The sequence below is a fragment of the Magnolia sinica genome, chromosome 9, assembly GCF_029962835.1.
Source record: "Magnolia sinica isolate HGM2019 chromosome 9, MsV1, whole genome shotgun sequence".
Classification (NCBI taxonomy): Eukaryota; Viridiplantae; Streptophyta; class Magnoliopsida; order Magnoliales; family Magnoliaceae; genus Magnolia; species Magnolia sinica.
In genome coordinates this window covers 2,625,879-2,643,819 of record NC_080581.1, presented here as the reverse complement: position 1 = coordinate 2,643,819, position 17,941 = coordinate 2,625,879, and the positions used below count along the sequence as shown (strand labels likewise).

Here is a 17,941-nt window from a genome sequence, read left to right as displayed (position 1 = left end):
CTACATCATACCGACGCTAACGCCCTCCTCTCCTTTGAATACCCTTTTTTCTCCTTTTATAGTAAAAGGAAAGAAGCTAAGAACCGACTCCTTTCTCCCTCGCTTTTTCTTCTGTTTCAAGGTGAGCTGCTTTCTTTTTCTTTTTTCTTTTTTTTTTTTTCTTTTTTTTTTTTCCGTTGGATTTTTATATGCCTTTCTTTGATGATGATCTATCACAACTGCTGTTTTTCCATTTGGGTTCTTTTGAAATGATCTGATTTTTGCCAAAACACTTTTTTTTTTTGGAATTGTAATCTCACCAACCAATGATAAAAGATGCAATCTTTCTTGAATGAATTACATATACTTCCCTCTCTCCCCCCGATTTTACTCTTTTAGCATTTTCTTTGAAATATTTATCTGGGTTCTTTTGGAATGATCAATTTTTTTTGCCAGAAACACCAATGATAAAAGATGAAAGGTTTCTTGAATGAATTACATATACTTTCCTCTCTCTCTCTCTAGCTATCCTTTTTATTATTTATTTATTTATTTATTTTTATTACATTTTACTTCTTTTACTCCTTTTGCATTTTCTTTGAAATATTTATCTGGGTCTTTTTTGTATTGAAAGAAAATCTTGCTTCTGCTTTTTAGTGTTTGTTTTTCTAATATGGGTTTTCTTGGATTGATTTCTATTTGTTAGAAATACAGTGATTTGATGTAATCTAATAAACCAATGGCACAAAGATGCAATCTTTCATGAGTAAATTACATATGCTTCCCTCTTCTAACTATCCTTTTGCATCGTCATTGAAATTACATATGGGTTTCTTGGATTGATTTATGTTTGTCAGAAATACACTGATTTGATATAATCTAATAACCCAAGAAAAAAATGTATTCTTTAATGATATAAATAAGCAACTCTTTTGTATAGCTAGTTCTCTTCTTTTCGTTTTCTTCTGGTCTTTTGCAATTTCTCTGAAACATTTAGGGTGCGTTTGGTTGAACCACATCTCATGAAATTTCATGATTTATCAGTCTAATTGGTTGCAACCAAATGCACCCTTAACTGGGTCATTTTTGTAATAAAAGAAAATTTTGGATGCACTCTGCTGAGAGTTATAGAATGTTGATATTCATCTGGGTTATCTTGGATTTGTTTTTGTCTGAAATACCATGATTTGTTGCAGTTCTTCTTATCTTGAATAAAGTGAGAACCCAGATAGGTTCTCTTCTTATTGAATACTATATATATATATATATATGCAAGTGTAAATCTCATTACTCTTGCAAGGATATAAGAACCATATGCTTACTGCTCTTTTTCCCCTTTTAATCTGGGTTCTCCTGGATTGATTTGTTTTTACCAGAAAAACCAATATTTGTAATATAATTTGATCACCCAATTTATGAAAGGTGCAATCTTCCATGAACTACATATCGACTAAACTACCCTTTTCTCAAGCTACTCTTTATCTTTTCTTCTCTCTTTCTTCTTTTTCCTACTTTTGCACATCCTTTGAAATATTCATCTCGCTCTTTTTTTTTCTTTTCTTCTTTTCTTCTTCTTTTTCTTCTTCTTCTTCTTCTTCATTTTTTTTTATTTTTTTTTATTTTTTATTTTTTGTGAAAAGGAAAATCTCAGTTCTCTGCCAAGATTATATAGAACTGTATAATTACTGGTTTTTCATCTGGGTTCTGTTGGAATCATCTGAGTTGCTAGAAATACCTTGATTGGTAGTGTAATCTAACCACCCAATGACAAAGATCCAATACTTCATGAATAAATAACATAAACTGCCTTTAAACTAGTTTTTTATGGTCCTCTTTCCTTCCATTTTTTGCATTTTTTTTTTTTTTGAAATATTTCTCTTCCCATTTTTTGAACAAAAGAAAATCTTCGTACTCTGGCAAGGATTACAGGAACCATGTGTCTTTGGTGGATATCGTATATAATATAAAGAAAACTATGTATTTAATGTTTTCTTTCATCTAATTTCCTCCCAAGCCATCTGATTTTGCTAGAAATGCCTCTTTCAGGTCATCTGATTTTTCTAGAAACGAAATTAGTTGGAGTAAAACAGAGTGTATGGAATGCAATTTCAGTGAATATAGGAGACAAATTAGCTAAGATTGCTGACTCACCCAGAATGACCATTTTTGATATCTCGGTCGATAATTCAAGAGAGCGGATAGATTGAGAAGGATGTTGCTCATAGAATAAGAGATGGGTGGATGATGATTGATGTGGAGATGTGCCTTTTGAATTTTATGTGATTGCCACAGGCCAATGAAACTGAAGGGGAAATTTATAGGATAGCTAGAAGACCATACTTAATGGCCAATGGGACAATGTAGGGCAGTCAAGGAACATCATATTCATAGGATAAGTGTAGCTGAAATGTAGATGTTGAGATGGGTGAGTGACAAGACAAGGAAGGATACACTTAGAAATGAATGCAACTGCTGGAATTTTGGAGTAGCACTAATAGGTAATGAGATGTGGCAAAGTGGAATTAAATAGTTTGACCATGTGTGATGGAGACCAGGTACTGCACTGGTTTGGAGTGAGTTGGTTCAAGTCGAAGGCTTTAAGAGGACAAAGGGAAGGCCCAAAAGGACGTGGGTGGAGCGTAGACATGGTCCTTGATAGTGGAACACATGTAGCTGACTCCAATTAGTATAAGGCAAAATATGATGATTTTACTGGAAATGCCATTATCTGTTTTGTAATCTAACCACCCAATGACAAAAAGGTACAATTTTTCAACTTCACAAACTAACTTTTCTATAACCTTTTCTTTTCTTTTCTTCTGTTTCTTCTTAATTCTGTTTGAATTATGGTACTTTTATAATTCAAACGTGGTGTATGTAGACCTTTCTTTAGTATTTTTAGAGAATATTTTCTTCTCTACTAGTTCTTGCTGGTAAAGAAGTCCTCGAAACATGGTGTATGTAGACCTTTCTTTAGTATTTTATAATTCAAACATTCACTGAAATTTTTTTTTTCAAGTGCCAGTAATGTGGACAGTTTGATTGAAATACATGTCTGCCATATCTATGTTGGTTGCTGCCATTTAATTACAGTCAAACACGCCATAGGCAATCCCGACATTTCTATATTCAAATAGTTTCTCAGACTCGCATTAAAATTTGAATACATTAAAAAAAATAGTCTGGAAGGGCTAAAGTTTACGGCCTGACTCGTTGGGAATCTTGTGTGCATTGGAATGTGCAGAAAAATCAGAGGTGGCAGTGGATTCATAGACTAATCCGTCATTTTCTCAATTGAAATTTGAAGGGGAAATGAATTTTGGTCTGGTCTCATCATCATACGAGGTTCCATGTCCTGGTTCTTGGAGTTCACAACATGTGAATGAGAAATCATTCATATCGAAACCTTCTATAAGGTTTAGTTGTAGTAAGAAAGACCGCCACCGTGATCTGAGTGCTGGAAAGGTGAGAGTTTCTTGGTCTCTGATGCCTGGACATATCCAAGAATCATATGTGGGGCCAAAACATCTAGAGGATGAGACAGCTTTAAGATTCAAATTCGTGCGGACGTTGTTGATTGACAATTACGATAGTTACACGTACAACATTTACCAGGAATTGTCTACCATTAATGGGGGTAAGTTCTATCTTCTTTTTATCTAAGTGCAGCAATTTACTGTAATTTGCACAATTTCTTTTGTTTGTAGAGTAACACTCCAATGCTCTCAGAGCACTATAAGTTATAGTGCTCCTAGTTGCGTCTGTTCACTTGGACATTTCATTCATTTGATCTGAACTGTCCATTAAGTCCAGAACACATTTTATAGTTATTATACAAAAATCTTGCTGATCGGATTATCCAATCCATCTTTGGTTTGGCCTTATTTTCCCCAGCCATCCATTTTTGAAGCCATGGATGGGATGGTTACAATTGCCTAACAAAAGTGATTCTTTATAATCATAAGCAATCAATGGCAGGCCCTAACAAATAGATGGATCAAATTGTTGATTGGACCTACTTTTGTGTAAGTTATCTTGATTGTCCATAGTAAAGACCATTGATCAAAGGTTTGTATTTGTCAGATCGGCGTGATGCTTGGATGCTAGCCCATGAAATGTGCACTGAACCTAGTGAACAATATAGATCAATGGATTGGACTAAGTGTCCAATGCAACTAGGAATACTATAACTTGTATTGCTTTGAGAGCACTGGAGCATCTCTCTTGTTTGTAATTGTCCTATATGAGATCTTCTGGATTTTAAAAAGTGCATTGGAGGAATTTCTTTTGTCTATGCAACATTCCTTTCTCTGTTTATAATTTGGCAGGTTGCCCCTATCTCAGATTATTTTATGCTTAATGCTTTTATCTAATGAGAAAGCCTAGAATGTTTGCCACTTCCTTTTTTCCTTGTCCGAGACTTTTCGACACTTGGCAAACTAGTAGAAGATCCGAACTAATCATCAGGTAGGCCCTACCTTGGGTAGGACATATCTCAGAATTCACACTGGTTGGACAATCTTAACCCTTGGATTTGAGGCGTTTTTAGGGAAAATGGACAATCAATGGAATACTGATTGACTTTTTCGATAACCGTCTATTTTCTTTCCCCAAAAGTCCTATAGAATGGTTGGAATTGTCAGATTGGCATGACTTTTGGGGCAGGGCCCATCCAAGACAGCTTACCTGATGCTTCATCTGGATCTTGTATATGTTTGCCACACATATGAAAGCAAGTCACTGGTAAGTAATGCAAATGAAGGTGTCACACTGTAGTCTAGCCCATATGGAAAACTATAGCTATTCTCAAATCATTCTACATTAGTACCATATTATAATGTGGGCACTTCATGATATCTTTAGGCTTCTTTTGTACTTAAGATTAAGCTTAGAGGTTTTGAGTGGCATCTGTTATTTGGTGGTTAGTTGTTTGATTTTTTGTATTCTGACATCTTGTTCTTCCATCTCTCTACAGTGCCTCCCGTGGTGGTCCACAATGATGAATGGACATGGGAGTACATTTACCACCAGTTGTATGTAGAAAAGGCTTTTGATAATATTGTCATATCACCCGGGCCTGGAACCCCGACATGTCCATCAGACATAGGTAAGCCAAATAACTTTCATGTGAATTGACCTGTGCGGTTGTGCCCATTTTTAGCTATCATTTCCACTAGCTTTTGTCATCTATGATGTGAAATTCATTGAATTAGCCCGGAGTATTACTGTAGTTTCAACTGTATTGGTTAATGCTTGTTACTGTTACATCGAAATACCCATCTGATTTTACAGGGGTATGTTTGCGGATGCTCCTCGAATGCAAGGATATTCCGATTTTGGGTGTTTGTCTTGGGCACCAGGTATTGTCATTGTAAGCATTTGCAATAGAGGACTAATACGCTTTTTATTCTTTGTGAAAACCTAATCTCGATCTTGTTTCCAATGGTTGAAATGTGTAGTCGCACCTTACAAGAGGAGGAGGAGAAGGTTGGAACTCGCTTTTTTCCTTCACGACAGTTCCAAAACAACAAATATATTGCTGTGAGGCTGTTGTTAAATGGAAGATGCTGCAGACATTTCAATCATTTCAAACAACACAAACACACATCTATTCATGCTTTCATGCATGCAATCTAACCTACTTTTTTGCACTTTATTCATTTCACAGGCCTTGGGGTACGTGCATGGTGCTGAAGTCGTCCATGCCCCCGAACCAGTTCATGGACGTTTGAGGTAAGGTATGATCTCACTTCTAAGGTTTGTCCATTTTTTTCTTTTATGTGACCATGTGCTTAAAGAACTGCTTTTGTAGGAAACTTTTATTTTATTTTATTTTAAATACCGAAATCATGCATATGAATTATCTAGGGATTTTTTTTTTCTTCGCATTTTACTTATTATGCATTTTCCTTTAATCGCTTCATAATTAGGTTGCAGTTACTCTTAGCTAATAAAAAAATTTTATGTTTTCCCAGAATGTTAAGTATGTACTTGGTTCCAGTATGGCGCCTATTAACTTATTCCTTGTACCTTCAGTGAAATCGAACACAATGGGTGCAATCTGTTCCATGGAATTCCTTCCGGCAGCAAATCGGGATTCAAAGTGAGTCAGATGTTGGAGGGGGATGCTTTATGCATAGATTACATGCGGTGGAATTTATATTAAATTCTTTTGGTACCATTTTCATGTTTTCTGAACATAGTTCTAAAACTCAGTAACTCAACTCGAAACTTGCCGAGCCGACTCGATTAAGCAAGATTTTGGAGACGAGTCATTGTAAAACTCAGTTGTAAGCTTGACTTGGCATCGACTCGGCGTGACTTGTTGAGTCAACTCACTGACCGATCTTGACTCAACAAGACCCAAAGCGAGCCACTCAATTGCAAAGAGAGTTTAACAAAAACGTATGAATTGGGTTTCAAACCCAAGACCTTAAGTGCAAGGAACAACAACTCTCTCTCTCACCAACAACCCAAGCATCATATGTTTGCATATCCTTCCATTATTTTTATATGTTAGTCATGTATAACCATTTGAACTATTTATAAATAATATAAATTTAACTATTAAATATCAAGTCAAGTAAAGACTCATCCAAGTCTTCTACCCAACCCAAAATGGCTAGACATCAAGTCGTGTTTTCAAGTTTCTAAACTATGATTCTGAATTGCAGGGTAGGTTGCTTGTCCCACTTGTAACGAATAAGCATCATTTCCTCCCAACATTTGGGGCGGCCTGCAAAAGTTAGCCTGCACGTTTCATGATGCGCTGCTTCATGTATTTGCTCCAAACCAGAGATGTAACTTATTCTTATCTCACATGAGTTTGGACGGAAATCGAGTGCCTGTACTAATGAATGCAGATACTTTGAAACCTATCCTCCATATGTTGCAAATGATCATTTCTCATTCACATTATCATTAATTGTTTCCTTATATTGTATTTCCAACCTGCGCATTACTTTCCCTGCAGCTATGGACTGCACCCATCGTTGAAACATATTGGCTTATAGCATAGTGAGTTAGTGACAAATCTTGTTCTTAGCAATTTCTTGGATTGGGATTTTCTTCGGAGATTTCAGATTTGGATTTTTTCTTGTGATATTATTGGGAAAATCTCACTGAAAATAGAATATTAAAAAATATTTATTATAAATTAATAAATAATTTTAGAAATTTAAATATAAGTGCAAAATGAATTTTTTAACATCTGATTTTTATTTTATTTTTTGCGTAAAATTTGCAATAATTTCTCAAAAAAATTGTGAAAAATTCAAAATTGGTGAGATTTTGAAAATATCACGATATAATATTGTCACAATACTACCATTCTATCAATTTTCCATGAAAATATCATGGGAGAATTTCAAAATCTTGGTGATATTTGTCACAATGGCCCATAGAAGCATCATATCTAACTCCACTTAAATGTGATCTGCAGGTTGTACGGTATCATTCCCTCGTAATAGATCCAAATTCACTTCCGAAGGAACTGATTCCTATAGCTTGGACCTCTTCTACAAATACACTTTCTTTTCTTGATATGAAAGAATCTAATGTGATCACTGATACCTTTGGCTGTAAAACCAATCAACTTCTCTGCATTGATCACCTCGAATCTAATCTAAGAAACAAAAGCTTATGGTGTCCCAAGAATTTTGAGGACACGAGAGACAGTAGAGTTCTCATGGCTATCATGCACTCCACTAGGCCTCATTATGGTGTGCAGGTATGTTTCATAGGCTTTTCATCTTTTTATCTTTTTATCTTCTTTTTTTGATAAGTTTGTCTTGTTGTTACAATTACATGATTGAGTGTTGTTTCCAACATCCAGTTTCATCCTGAGAGCATTGCTACTTGCCATGGGAGGCGAATATTCGAAAACTTCAGAATGATGACGGTTGACTATTGGTTGAAATCATCCCGTATCCATGAAAGAAAGGTCCACAGTGGTGGTAAAATAGACTTGTTTTTCTTTTTTGCATGTACAATGTAGCCTTTGTTTCTTCGCACTTGTGCTTGTTTATTTTAGCTTGTTCTGAATTCATCCACCACATGTTTGCATGGGCTTGATATCTAACTTAGATATAATAGGCATTCAGCATCAGATCCTTTACCTTTTAAAATAGCCTCTCATTTTCTGCTTGTTTCTGTAGTGAACTTTTCTCACCCTGGATGCAGGTGTCTCATGGTCCCAAAAGCTTCCCAAAAGTAAGCTGGCAATGGCTAATGCAGCAATGGGGAACCATTTATATATGCGTGAAACGGCACTGAATGCATGCAAAAGCATGGATGCTACATGTCTGAAGTTGCATTGGAAGAAATTCGATTGCTTGGCCAGTAAAGTTGGCGGATCAGGAAATATATTTTGTGAATTATTTGGAAGTCATAAGGCTGAAGACACATTCTGGTTAGACAGTTCCTCAGTAGACCAGGTAATTTCTTTAAATTCGTAGTCATTTTCCATGCATGCAGATCTCTTTATATATTGCATTCTTGAGTATCCAATCTCAACCGCCCTTGATCATTTATTTTGTTCAAGTACCATGGCTTGTGGACAAGGTACGTTTTAGGTTTCATGCTGCGTCGACACATTTCAATACAGACATACATGTCCCAAACACATTAGGCAAAATTCCATGAACAGCACTAGCTTTTACCTTTTCTAGGCTTATTATTATTATTATTACAAGGGATATGGCACGTGCAATGCACGTGGAGAGAGGAGGGGAGAGAAGGGGGGAGAAATTGGATACAAAGATGTGGGTTACACATGGAGAGAGAGAAGTATGCCAAACAGTTTCAATGATGGACGTCCCATCTCTACTGTTTCCTGTGCTATGGCCTGCTTCAGTCTCCGATCCTGCATCATTTTTGAGATAACGTCCTAACATGAGCCGTATCAACAGATGTATGGATAGATATCACACAGTCACGAAGGTGGGTCCAACATAGCATTTTGTTGCATGGGCTCCATATTAATTCTATCAATGTGGTTTACACAGGCACGCAGCGGACTATATGTAGAGCTTCTTTAAGACACCAGCGGGTAAAATCGTGGCCATTCACTGGGTTTTTGCATGACTCGTGCCACTCAAAATGACCTAAATGCCCCTTTATTTGATTATAAATATCCTTAAATAAGTATAGTTTTTGGTCGCCTCAAAAACTAATGATGGAAAAAGCGTTGCCCTTGCTATTCACTTTATATATAGTATGTAAATATATTTATTTATTTTTGGGGCTTTCCCTTTAAATATAAAGAATTACAATATATTATTGAAGCCATTAAAACAATTAGAATATACCATTGGAATACAACAATCTAATATTTAAATATATTTATAAGAATGTGTGATCGAGTTGGGATACTATTAGTGGCCTTGTCTAGCACCCCAGATCTGTACCTTACACCAATACATGCCAGTGTGCAAGTTACACAACTTCTGGGATACACTGACCTTCTGCTATGTAAAGCATTCATTTTAATAATTTATCAGTTTGTTTGCACATATTGCTTTTCTTGAGTTGTGTTGCAATTCCACAGGTCAAGCCAATGATTTTCCAGGCTAAGAAATGCTCCATTTGATGGAATTAACACATGGAGCATTTCCTCACACTATGCTGATGAATACTTTAGCTGACCCCAAGTAGTTGCTGTAAAGGCTTAGATTTTCTCACGTTATGCCAATTGAATTTTTTATTCCATCTTCTTTTCACACTACGACATGGTACAAGTGACTAAAAGTCGGATGTGGCGTTGGGAACATTTTCTCGCTGTTAACTTCTGCTTGTAAGACACATATTGCATGTTTGTGTCAGTGTATGTGTTTTTTTTTTTTTTGGGAGTGGATGCTCCTGCAGACTACCATAATTACCATTCCATATATTTGTTTAGGGTTTCTTTATAATAATAGAGTTCATGGGTGGAGAGTGATATTTGTTTAGGGTTTCTTTATAATAATAGAGTTCATAGGTTTCTTTATAATAATAGAGTACCATTCCATATGTTTGTTTAGGGTTTCTTACCATGAATCTCATCAGCTACTAACACCCATAGTGCCTATTACAGAGGAGGGCACGCTTTTCATTCATGGGGGGTAAGGGCGGATCGCTATGGAAGCAAATCACATTTTGTCTATCGGATCAAAGGTATGAATTTATATTGGTTCGAGATTGTCCTAATCCAACATTGCATACTCCATGCTTCCATATTTTAAGGTTGCACTAGATATTGATGTCGATGTGGGATTTTTTTATTTTTATTTTCCAGCAATGTGGCTGCTAGAGGTGGCGGTTACTTGTCAACTCAAGATGCACAAGGTTCCGTGAAAAGCACATTTCTTGAAGATGGTTTTCTTGATTTTCTGAACAAGGTATATCTTTCGCTCCTGTCATCTGTTCAACACATTTGATGTTTAAAAATAAAGCATCTCATATGTCCATTATGTTATTAACTAAATCATTTAATGTGATGTCTTTTTTTTTTTTTGAATGAAACGATGATGATATTTCATAAAAAAGGCTGAAACCAAAACTATACAAGAACACAAAAAATACAAATGTACAAATAAAAAAACCCAAACAAACTCCCAACTCAAATTAAATATGAATTTTAGGAATCGACACTTCCGCCCACTCCTTAACATTAAGAATCACCTTCCTGATAACAACTTTTACACTTCCCTTTTTGTTCCTAAAACATTGGTCATTTCTTTCCCTCCATAGAGCCCAAAAAACTGCTAACAAGCTTAGCCTCCACGATTTTCCTTGATTTCCCTATTCCCTCACCATGCCAAGATAGAAGAAAATCCTGAATCGATTGCGGAAACACCCACTCAACCCCGAAAATCTGAAGAAGATGACTCCACACCTCTCTTGCAAAGGAGCAATGGATAAAGAGATGATCTACTGATTCCGCATCTTTGTAGCACAATAGGCAAACATTGGGGAGAATCATATTCCTTTTGCACAAATTGTCAATGGTGAGCACTCTATTCCTCCCTACAAGCCAACCAAAAACAACCACCTTCAAAGGAGTGCAGTAACACCATAGCCAAGATGTTGGTGCTAGCCCAACAAAAACGTTCCTTTTAGAGAGAAACCGATAAAAGGATCTAACAAAAAACAAGCCTGACTTTTCTTTTAGCCATTTTATGGAGTCCGGGTCTGATAACCTTGGAGAAACGTTCTCTAACAATTGAAGGAGCTGCAAAAATTCTTCAAACTCTTCGTCGGCCAAATTCCTTCTACAGCATGGAGACCATGTGATTGCTTCATCCCTCACTGAAAAAACAACTTTTAACCTTCATCCCCTCTTCCCTAGCTAACCCCGCTAACAAGGGAAACCTCTCACCCCGTTAGTGTGATGTCTTTCTCTTTATTTATTTATTTATTATTTTAAAAATTTGCTCCATAGACCCCCCACATTCAGTCATAGGTTTGCTCGAATATATCCCAACATATTGCAATGTGATATGTCGGGATTTCAGTCTTTGAATCTGGATTGTTTACCAATGATCCAAACCCTTGATATGATGAGTATAAACTTCTATGGTGGATGGACAACAAATAGAATTGCATGAATCGGCTTATTGCAACAGTTTGAAATTGGGATCGTTTTTTTTTCTTTGAAAATGGATGGTCACCATAACCTTTGTGTAATCAAGGGTTGAAACATTCAATCTAATAATTTTTATTTTTTTTTGGCATCCCTCATCCAAGTGGAGGCCTATCACATAAATGGTTTGGGTCATTAAAAAAAGGCCCAATTCAATGGATAATATCTTGATGTATCATATTGCAATATGTGAGGATGTATTTGGGCAAACTTCTTTAGACATGTCATGCTTGCATGTGTTTCCGTGCATCCATATGCAAGTGTACTTTGCCCAAGTATGTTTTTATGCATCAATGCATCCTATCTTCTGTTCTGCATGTGTGTGTGGGTGTGGTAAGTGTACTTTTTCTTGTAGTGTAGTGGTAATAGTGTGAATGCTTCTATTTAGGTTCTGTGATTGCTTACAAGGTCATATTTTCTCTTAAATTTCTTTTTCTCTGCTATTTGTACTAGGAACTTCGATCATTTCGTTATGAAAAGGAAGATTACGAAGGGTTGCCTTTTGACTTCTGTGGTGGATATATTGGTTTCATCGGGTATGCTGTTCAATGGTTTTCACGTGTATTTCTTAATTAATACATGTGAAAGGAGTTGCTTTAACCCTGCCCGCACCTCTACAGATGACCACTTATGCCAACCTGGCCCATATCTGGACCATCTGGACCATTCAATCGGTGGACCCACCATGTAGATAACCTGGTCGAAGATCAGGCCGGTCCACTTGTCAGGTGGGGTACACTTTTATATTGAATGTGGACCATCGATAATCTTTTTTAAATTGTCCATTTCTCTCGTACATGTGCAGCTTGCCTAATGAGTGTGGACATGCCTATTTCCAGGACTAGGCAGGTTGGGACATGCGGCCACATGAGAGGTTCTGTGGGCCTAGCAAAACTATTTAAAACCTTTTCATTTTTATAAAAATTTTAATTTTATGGGGAATGCGAATGCCCCCACCTTCATGGGGACACTAGCATTGTCCCCAAAGCTTTTAAGTGACGTGGTATGGCCATTCGTCAATCCAAACTGTTGATTTATTCATACCAATGGGGGCTAGCCATGGTGAAAAATCACACCTGTTGGATGAGCTGGACCCTTTCAATGTGAGCCATTCTTCAAAACCATCTGTTTTTTACGAGCCATACATCGGATGGTTAGTGTCAAATCAAAGTGCTTCTTTGGAATCATTATTAATTCATGGTGGGGCCTATTATCTAGATGTTTCAAGATTATTATCACAAATATATTTTTTCTCTGCTCAATATTGACTCTCTATTTTTCATGTCATTGATCAGATGGATAGGATAATTAGATTAGCGCAATTTTTTCACCATGGCTCGACCCCAATGGCATGAAGGACTGAGTTTGGCCATTACCCATCTCACGCAGATGCCGTGGGGACATCACTAACATCCCCTTGAAGGTGGCTGCGTTGCTTACTTGATGAGTGGACAGGACAGCCCTATTTCTAGGACGTGATCGGTTGGCACATGTAGCCACGTGCAAGGGTGTTGTGGACCTAGCAAAGTAGTTTTAAGTTTTTCTTTTCTTTTCTTTTCTCTTCTTTCTTATTGCAGAGAAGTCTCTGTGTGTGTGTGTGTGTGTGTGTGTGTGTGTGTGTCATTGGGGATAACACTAGTGACTATTCTGCCTTAGAAGTCGTTCCCTTCTCTTCCTCTTTTTTCCTTATTTTCTCTTCTTTCCCCTTTTTCCTTTCTCCATTCCTACTTTCTACTTGTGAGTGTTAGCTTGTAGATAGTTCCCATTGTATGATACCTGGATTGTAGCAATTAAAAGAGGTTACCTCAAGTCGAATCGGTTGGACTATAAGTTACGGTCCACCCACTGAATAACTTCCAATATAATGCATGGGCATTTTCACACTGGGCTCGAGTGGGATCACCTATTGGATGTAGGGGCACATTCGGGGTGGGTGACCCATGTGATTTGGGGCCCACGGGGGAGGTCTTGTGTTCGAGACTCCTCACCAGGGGTGATTAATGCGCATTTCACACCGTGCTCGAGTGGGGTAGCCTGTGGGATGCGGGGACACACTTGGGGTGGGCGGCTCATGTGATTTGGGGCCCACGAAGGGGGTTCGGCCGAGGTCCTAAACCCATGAGATGTGGGGCTTGGGCTATGAGATAAAGGGATTAATTCGTCATACTCTAACAGTTCGAGCTTTTAGAGCAACTGGTTAATTGTCATGCATCAAAATATTTCATGTGTACAATATCCTGCCTGTCCAGGTTGGCCCCTTCATGAGAACCACCTTGTGCAATCAGCTATATCCACACGTTGAGAGGACCACACTTTTATTTCACTATTTATCTATGGCTAGATATTGTCTTCTATTGTGTGGGTCATTTGATTAGTATGCGGGGTTGAATTTTGCACTAGATGATCCTCATGGTAGGCCAACCTATTGGGAGGGTTGGATGTTACATGCGCTTAATAGGTTTGGAAGTTATCCGCTGGGTGGACGATACCTTATGCTCCAACCCGTTGGATTTGAGACCTCCTCCAATTAAAATGCTCCAATGTTTAAACAATGCAATGCATTTGATTCTGAATTGATTACCAGACATTGTATCTGCCAACTCTAATTTGGATCTATCCATGAAGCAGATATGGCCTTAAAGTCGAATGCGATATGGCATCTAACCGTCACAAGTCAAAGACACCAGATGCTTGTTTCTTCTTTGCCGACAATCTTGTTGTGGTCGATCATAGCAACGACGATGTGTATATTCTATCCATACAGAATATTCATCATCCTGAAAATACCAAAGTGGGTCAGCATGGAAGATCGAATGCTAGATCATGGTTGGATGAAACCGAGGAAAGGCTTCTTGGGTTAAAGACTGAAGCTACTAAAAAGTTCAAGGAGTGGAAGTCAAGTCCCATGGCATCGATCCCATGTAATTCAGGCTTCATTGTTGAAAAATCAAAAGATCAGTACATGAAAGATGTTGAGGAGTGCCTGAAGTTCATCAAAGATGGAGAAAGCTATGAATTGTGCCTGACAACACAGATGAGAAAGAGAATCGAAGACAAAGATCTGATGAGGCTTTACCTTAATTTAAGGGATCAAAATCCAGCTCCATATGCTGCATGGCTTAATTTTTCCAAGGAAAATCTATGTATCTGCAGTTCTTCCCCTGAAAGGTTCTTGCGGTTGGATAGCAATGGTATATTGGAAGCAAAGCCCATAAAGGGAACCATAGCTCGTGGTACAACTCCAGAGGAAGATGAACAGCTTAGATTACAACTCCAACACAGGTGATAATGTACACTATTAATTTTTTCTAAGGGTGCATTTGGTTGCATCAAATACAATTAAATTCTGTGATATTTCAGTCTAACTTGGTGCAAGATATCATGGAAGTTCATATATTTGGTGCAACCAAACGACACCCTCTCCCTTTTGAGAATAGCCAAGGGCGTGTTTGGATGAGGTGAAAACTTTGGTCAAATATGGAAAGGAAAAGGAAAACTACCACGCTGACCTAAGCCATGGAAAACATGACATCAGCTCAATGGAAAGAAAATATGTTTTACTTGTTTGTTTTGCACCAAGAATTTGCATAGAAAATCTACCCAAACGAAGTAAAACTGTAATAATGGCAAGTTTTTGCCATTTTAATCATATCACAATGTTTTAGAGAGGAAAAGGTTTTACTCACCCTTTGAGGAATACTTTGGAAAAGGAAATTGATTTTCTCCTCTGTCTCAAGTAGAGGGAACTCTCACTTCAAATGAAATCGATTTCCTTTCCACAGTTGACTATGGTTTTCACCCATTCCAAACATGCCCTAAGGGTGCACTTGTTTTCATTGAATCCAAAATGTGGAAATGGAAAACAAACATTAAAGCCTTAGGAAATGGAAAACAGTGGTTTTCATAGGGAAAACTGTCATTTGGTTCGCAATGAAGTTGTCCATGGATTCATGTGAAAATGTAAAAATGCTGATGTTTTCAAATGGTCGCCAACTCCTTTCAGTGCCTTGGAAATCAACTCAATATCCGTGCTTTTTGCAGATTAGTTTAGAAATTGAAAATGGATTCCCTGCTCTTTCATTTCAAATGTATTGCATCAAAACAACACATTTGAGGTTTTTAAAAAAAAATGCAAATTTATTTTTTAAGGATCAATCAACTTCTTTGGTCATTTTGGAAAATCAAGATTTTAGTGTGGTAAATTGCAAATTGTGTATGACACTAAAGAAATTTTCAGTACTTTTAACTGATAATTTTCTTTAATTCCAAGTCTGTAATGCAAATAACATCCATCTGCACTTGTTTTTCTGTGCGAAACCATTTCCTTGTCATATCTTTTGCCATTTCTCTTTCTGTCTATCTGCTTTAAAATTCTTAATTTTAAATCTCTCATGCATAGTTCTTTTTGTACCCATTTCAACAGTGAAAAAGACCAAGCTGAAAATCTAATGATCGTAGATCTCCTACGGAATGACCTTGGCCGTGTCTGTGAGCCCGGCTCAGTGCATGTTCCTCATCTAATGGAGGTGGAGTCGTATGCAACTGTTCACACGTTGGTTAGTACAGTCCGGGGAAAGAAAAGATCAAACTTGAGCCCGATCGATTGTGTCAAGGCTGCATTTCCTGGAGGTTCAATGACTGGTGCCCCCAAGCTTAGATCAATGGAGCTGCTTGATTCTCTAGAAGGCTCCTCCAGAGGCATCTACTCTGGCTCAATCGGGTTCTTTTCATACAATCAGACATTCGATTTAAACATAGTGATTAGAACGGTAGTCATACATGATGGGGAAGCTTCAATCGGAGCCGGCGGGGCCATCGTCGCTCTGTCAAACCCAGAAGATGAGTATGAAGAAATGCTGTTGAAAGCACGGGCCCCAGTCAAGACCGTGATGGCATATCAAAGCAGCTTGAATTCTCACCTTCGTGAATCTAAGATTGCGAAGTGAGTTGGACTGCCCTGCCGATTATTTACTTGTGGCTCCAGCTAGATGTTGTGAAACGGCTGCAATGCCGGATCTTTATTAATCAATTCATGGTGGCATGAAATACTTAAATTTTGGTTTCTTTTTCTTACTATTTCAACATTGTATTATTCTTCCCTGGTTGGGATTCTACCATTGTAATAAAGGAAGAGAAAAACTTCCACATTCTGGAAAAGTGTGATGGTTGATGCACAGGCAATAAGAATTGCACACATAATGTGGAGCTAAATTAAACCATTAAAATTGTGGGGCCCAACTTAGCCTGTAAACTGAAAATTGCCCTGATTTGATTTCCCAACTGTCCAATTGGTGGACATTTAATAGATGGCCCAAATGGAATATAGTAATCAGAATGAAACAAACAAATACCCAGTAATTAGAGGTTAAAATTGTTCAATCAATCTGAACTTTGGATAATGACTTGTGCAAGCCTAGGACCTTTCAATTTTAGTTGATGTATGCATGTGTAAAATCTCTCAGCGCCTGTGTATCAACCACATACTTCTAGAGTATGAAAGAGCTTATCAACCACATACTTCTAGAGTATGAAAAAGCTTCCCATGTAAAGGATGGAAAGGAACATACACTGTTGTTTGGGAGAAGCAGAGGAATGTTTGTTTCTTTTCACGCAGATGACTTAATCTTAAGGGTTGCTTGGTGTTTGGAACTGATTTTTAATGTAAGGTTACAAGAAAACATGAAAATTTTCCCCAGCAACCATATAAGTGGGACCCACATTCCTGTGAACCAGATGTCATAACCATGAATGGGACCCCCCGAAAATGCCTCACCAGAAAATCCTGTAGACTTAGATGGTGGGCCACGTGCAATGAAGATCAAGAATTGTATCAGTTAAGAGTGGGTTGGTTGAAGTTGAAGGCCCTCCCTCTGCCATTTTAGAGCCTTCAAGGATGCAGGTAGAGCTAGTAAAATAGGATTTCAAGACTCATGGTTTTAACTCAGGATATGGTTGGTGATAGAATGGAATGACATGACATGATTGGTGTAGTTGAACCCAATTAGTTGGGATGAGGCTTAGATGATGATGGTGATGAACACTTCCCACAATGTGTCCAACTAGATCAGGGCTGACCAAGACTGTCATGTGGGGTTCAATCAATAAATCGTGCAACGCTCTAACATCTCGCTGTTCAAAGGCATCAAGGCTGAAATTCAGGACAGATCCTCGAGATGCATTTCTTCCAATTGCAACATTTCTTGCTTTCAGCCATGCAAAGAGAGAGAGAGAGAAGAAGAAGAAGAAGAAGACCATTACAACAACAACAACAACAACAACAACATTTTCTCCCACAACGTGAAAAGAAGAGGGGGGAAAAAAACAACAACAACAACAACATTC

General features: G+C 37.7%; 1 protein-coding gene across 4 annotated transcripts; it reads left to right on the top strand.

The window, feature by feature from the left end:
• On the top strand, nt 1-16,746 carry LOC131256658 (aminodeoxychorismate synthase, chloroplastic). Of its 4 annotated transcripts, none has more exons than XM_058257623.1 (13): nt 1-121; nt 4,955-5,086; nt 5,272-5,350; nt 5,648-5,712; nt 6,016-6,082; nt 7,421-7,708; nt 7,814-7,964; nt 8,161-8,414; nt 10,052-10,131; nt 10,253-10,355; nt 12,053-12,135; nt 14,228-14,881; nt 16,023-16,746. In XM_058257623.1, exons 2-13 carry the CDS (start codon nt 5,070-5,072, stop codon nt 16,543-16,545), a joined length of 2,364 nt encoding a protein of 787 aa, XP_058113606.1. In that variant the 5' UTR covers nt 1-121; nt 4,955-5,069; the 3' UTR covers nt 16,546-16,746. The 4 variants fall into 4 exon arrangements, with proteins under 4 accessions (XP_058113606.1, XP_058113604.1, XP_058113603.1 ...); XM_058257621.1 differs by lacking the exon at nt 1-121 and adding an exon at nt 2,853-3,616 and having other exon boundaries at nt 5,272-5,339; nt 7,814-7,934; XM_058257620.1 differs by lacking the exon at nt 1-121 and adding an exon at nt 2,853-3,616 and having other exon boundaries at nt 5,272-5,339.
• Nucleotides 16,747-17,941: the final 1,195 nt, after the last annotated feature.

Bases quoted from the DNA above. Each gene is read 5' to 3' on its own strand.
- LOC131256658 (XM_058257620.1), top strand. From the start codon at position 3,292: ATGAATTTTGGTCTGGTCTCATCATCATACGAGGTTCCATGTCCTGGT. The intron at 10,132-10,252 runs GTATGAATTTAT...TTTATTTTCCAG, and splicing joins TTTTGTCTATCGGATCAAAG to CAATGTGGCTGCTAGAGGTG. The intron at 12,136-14,227 runs GTATGCTGTTCA...TCCATGAAGCAG, and splicing joins GGATATATTGGTTTCATCGG to ATATGGCCTTAAAGTCGAAT.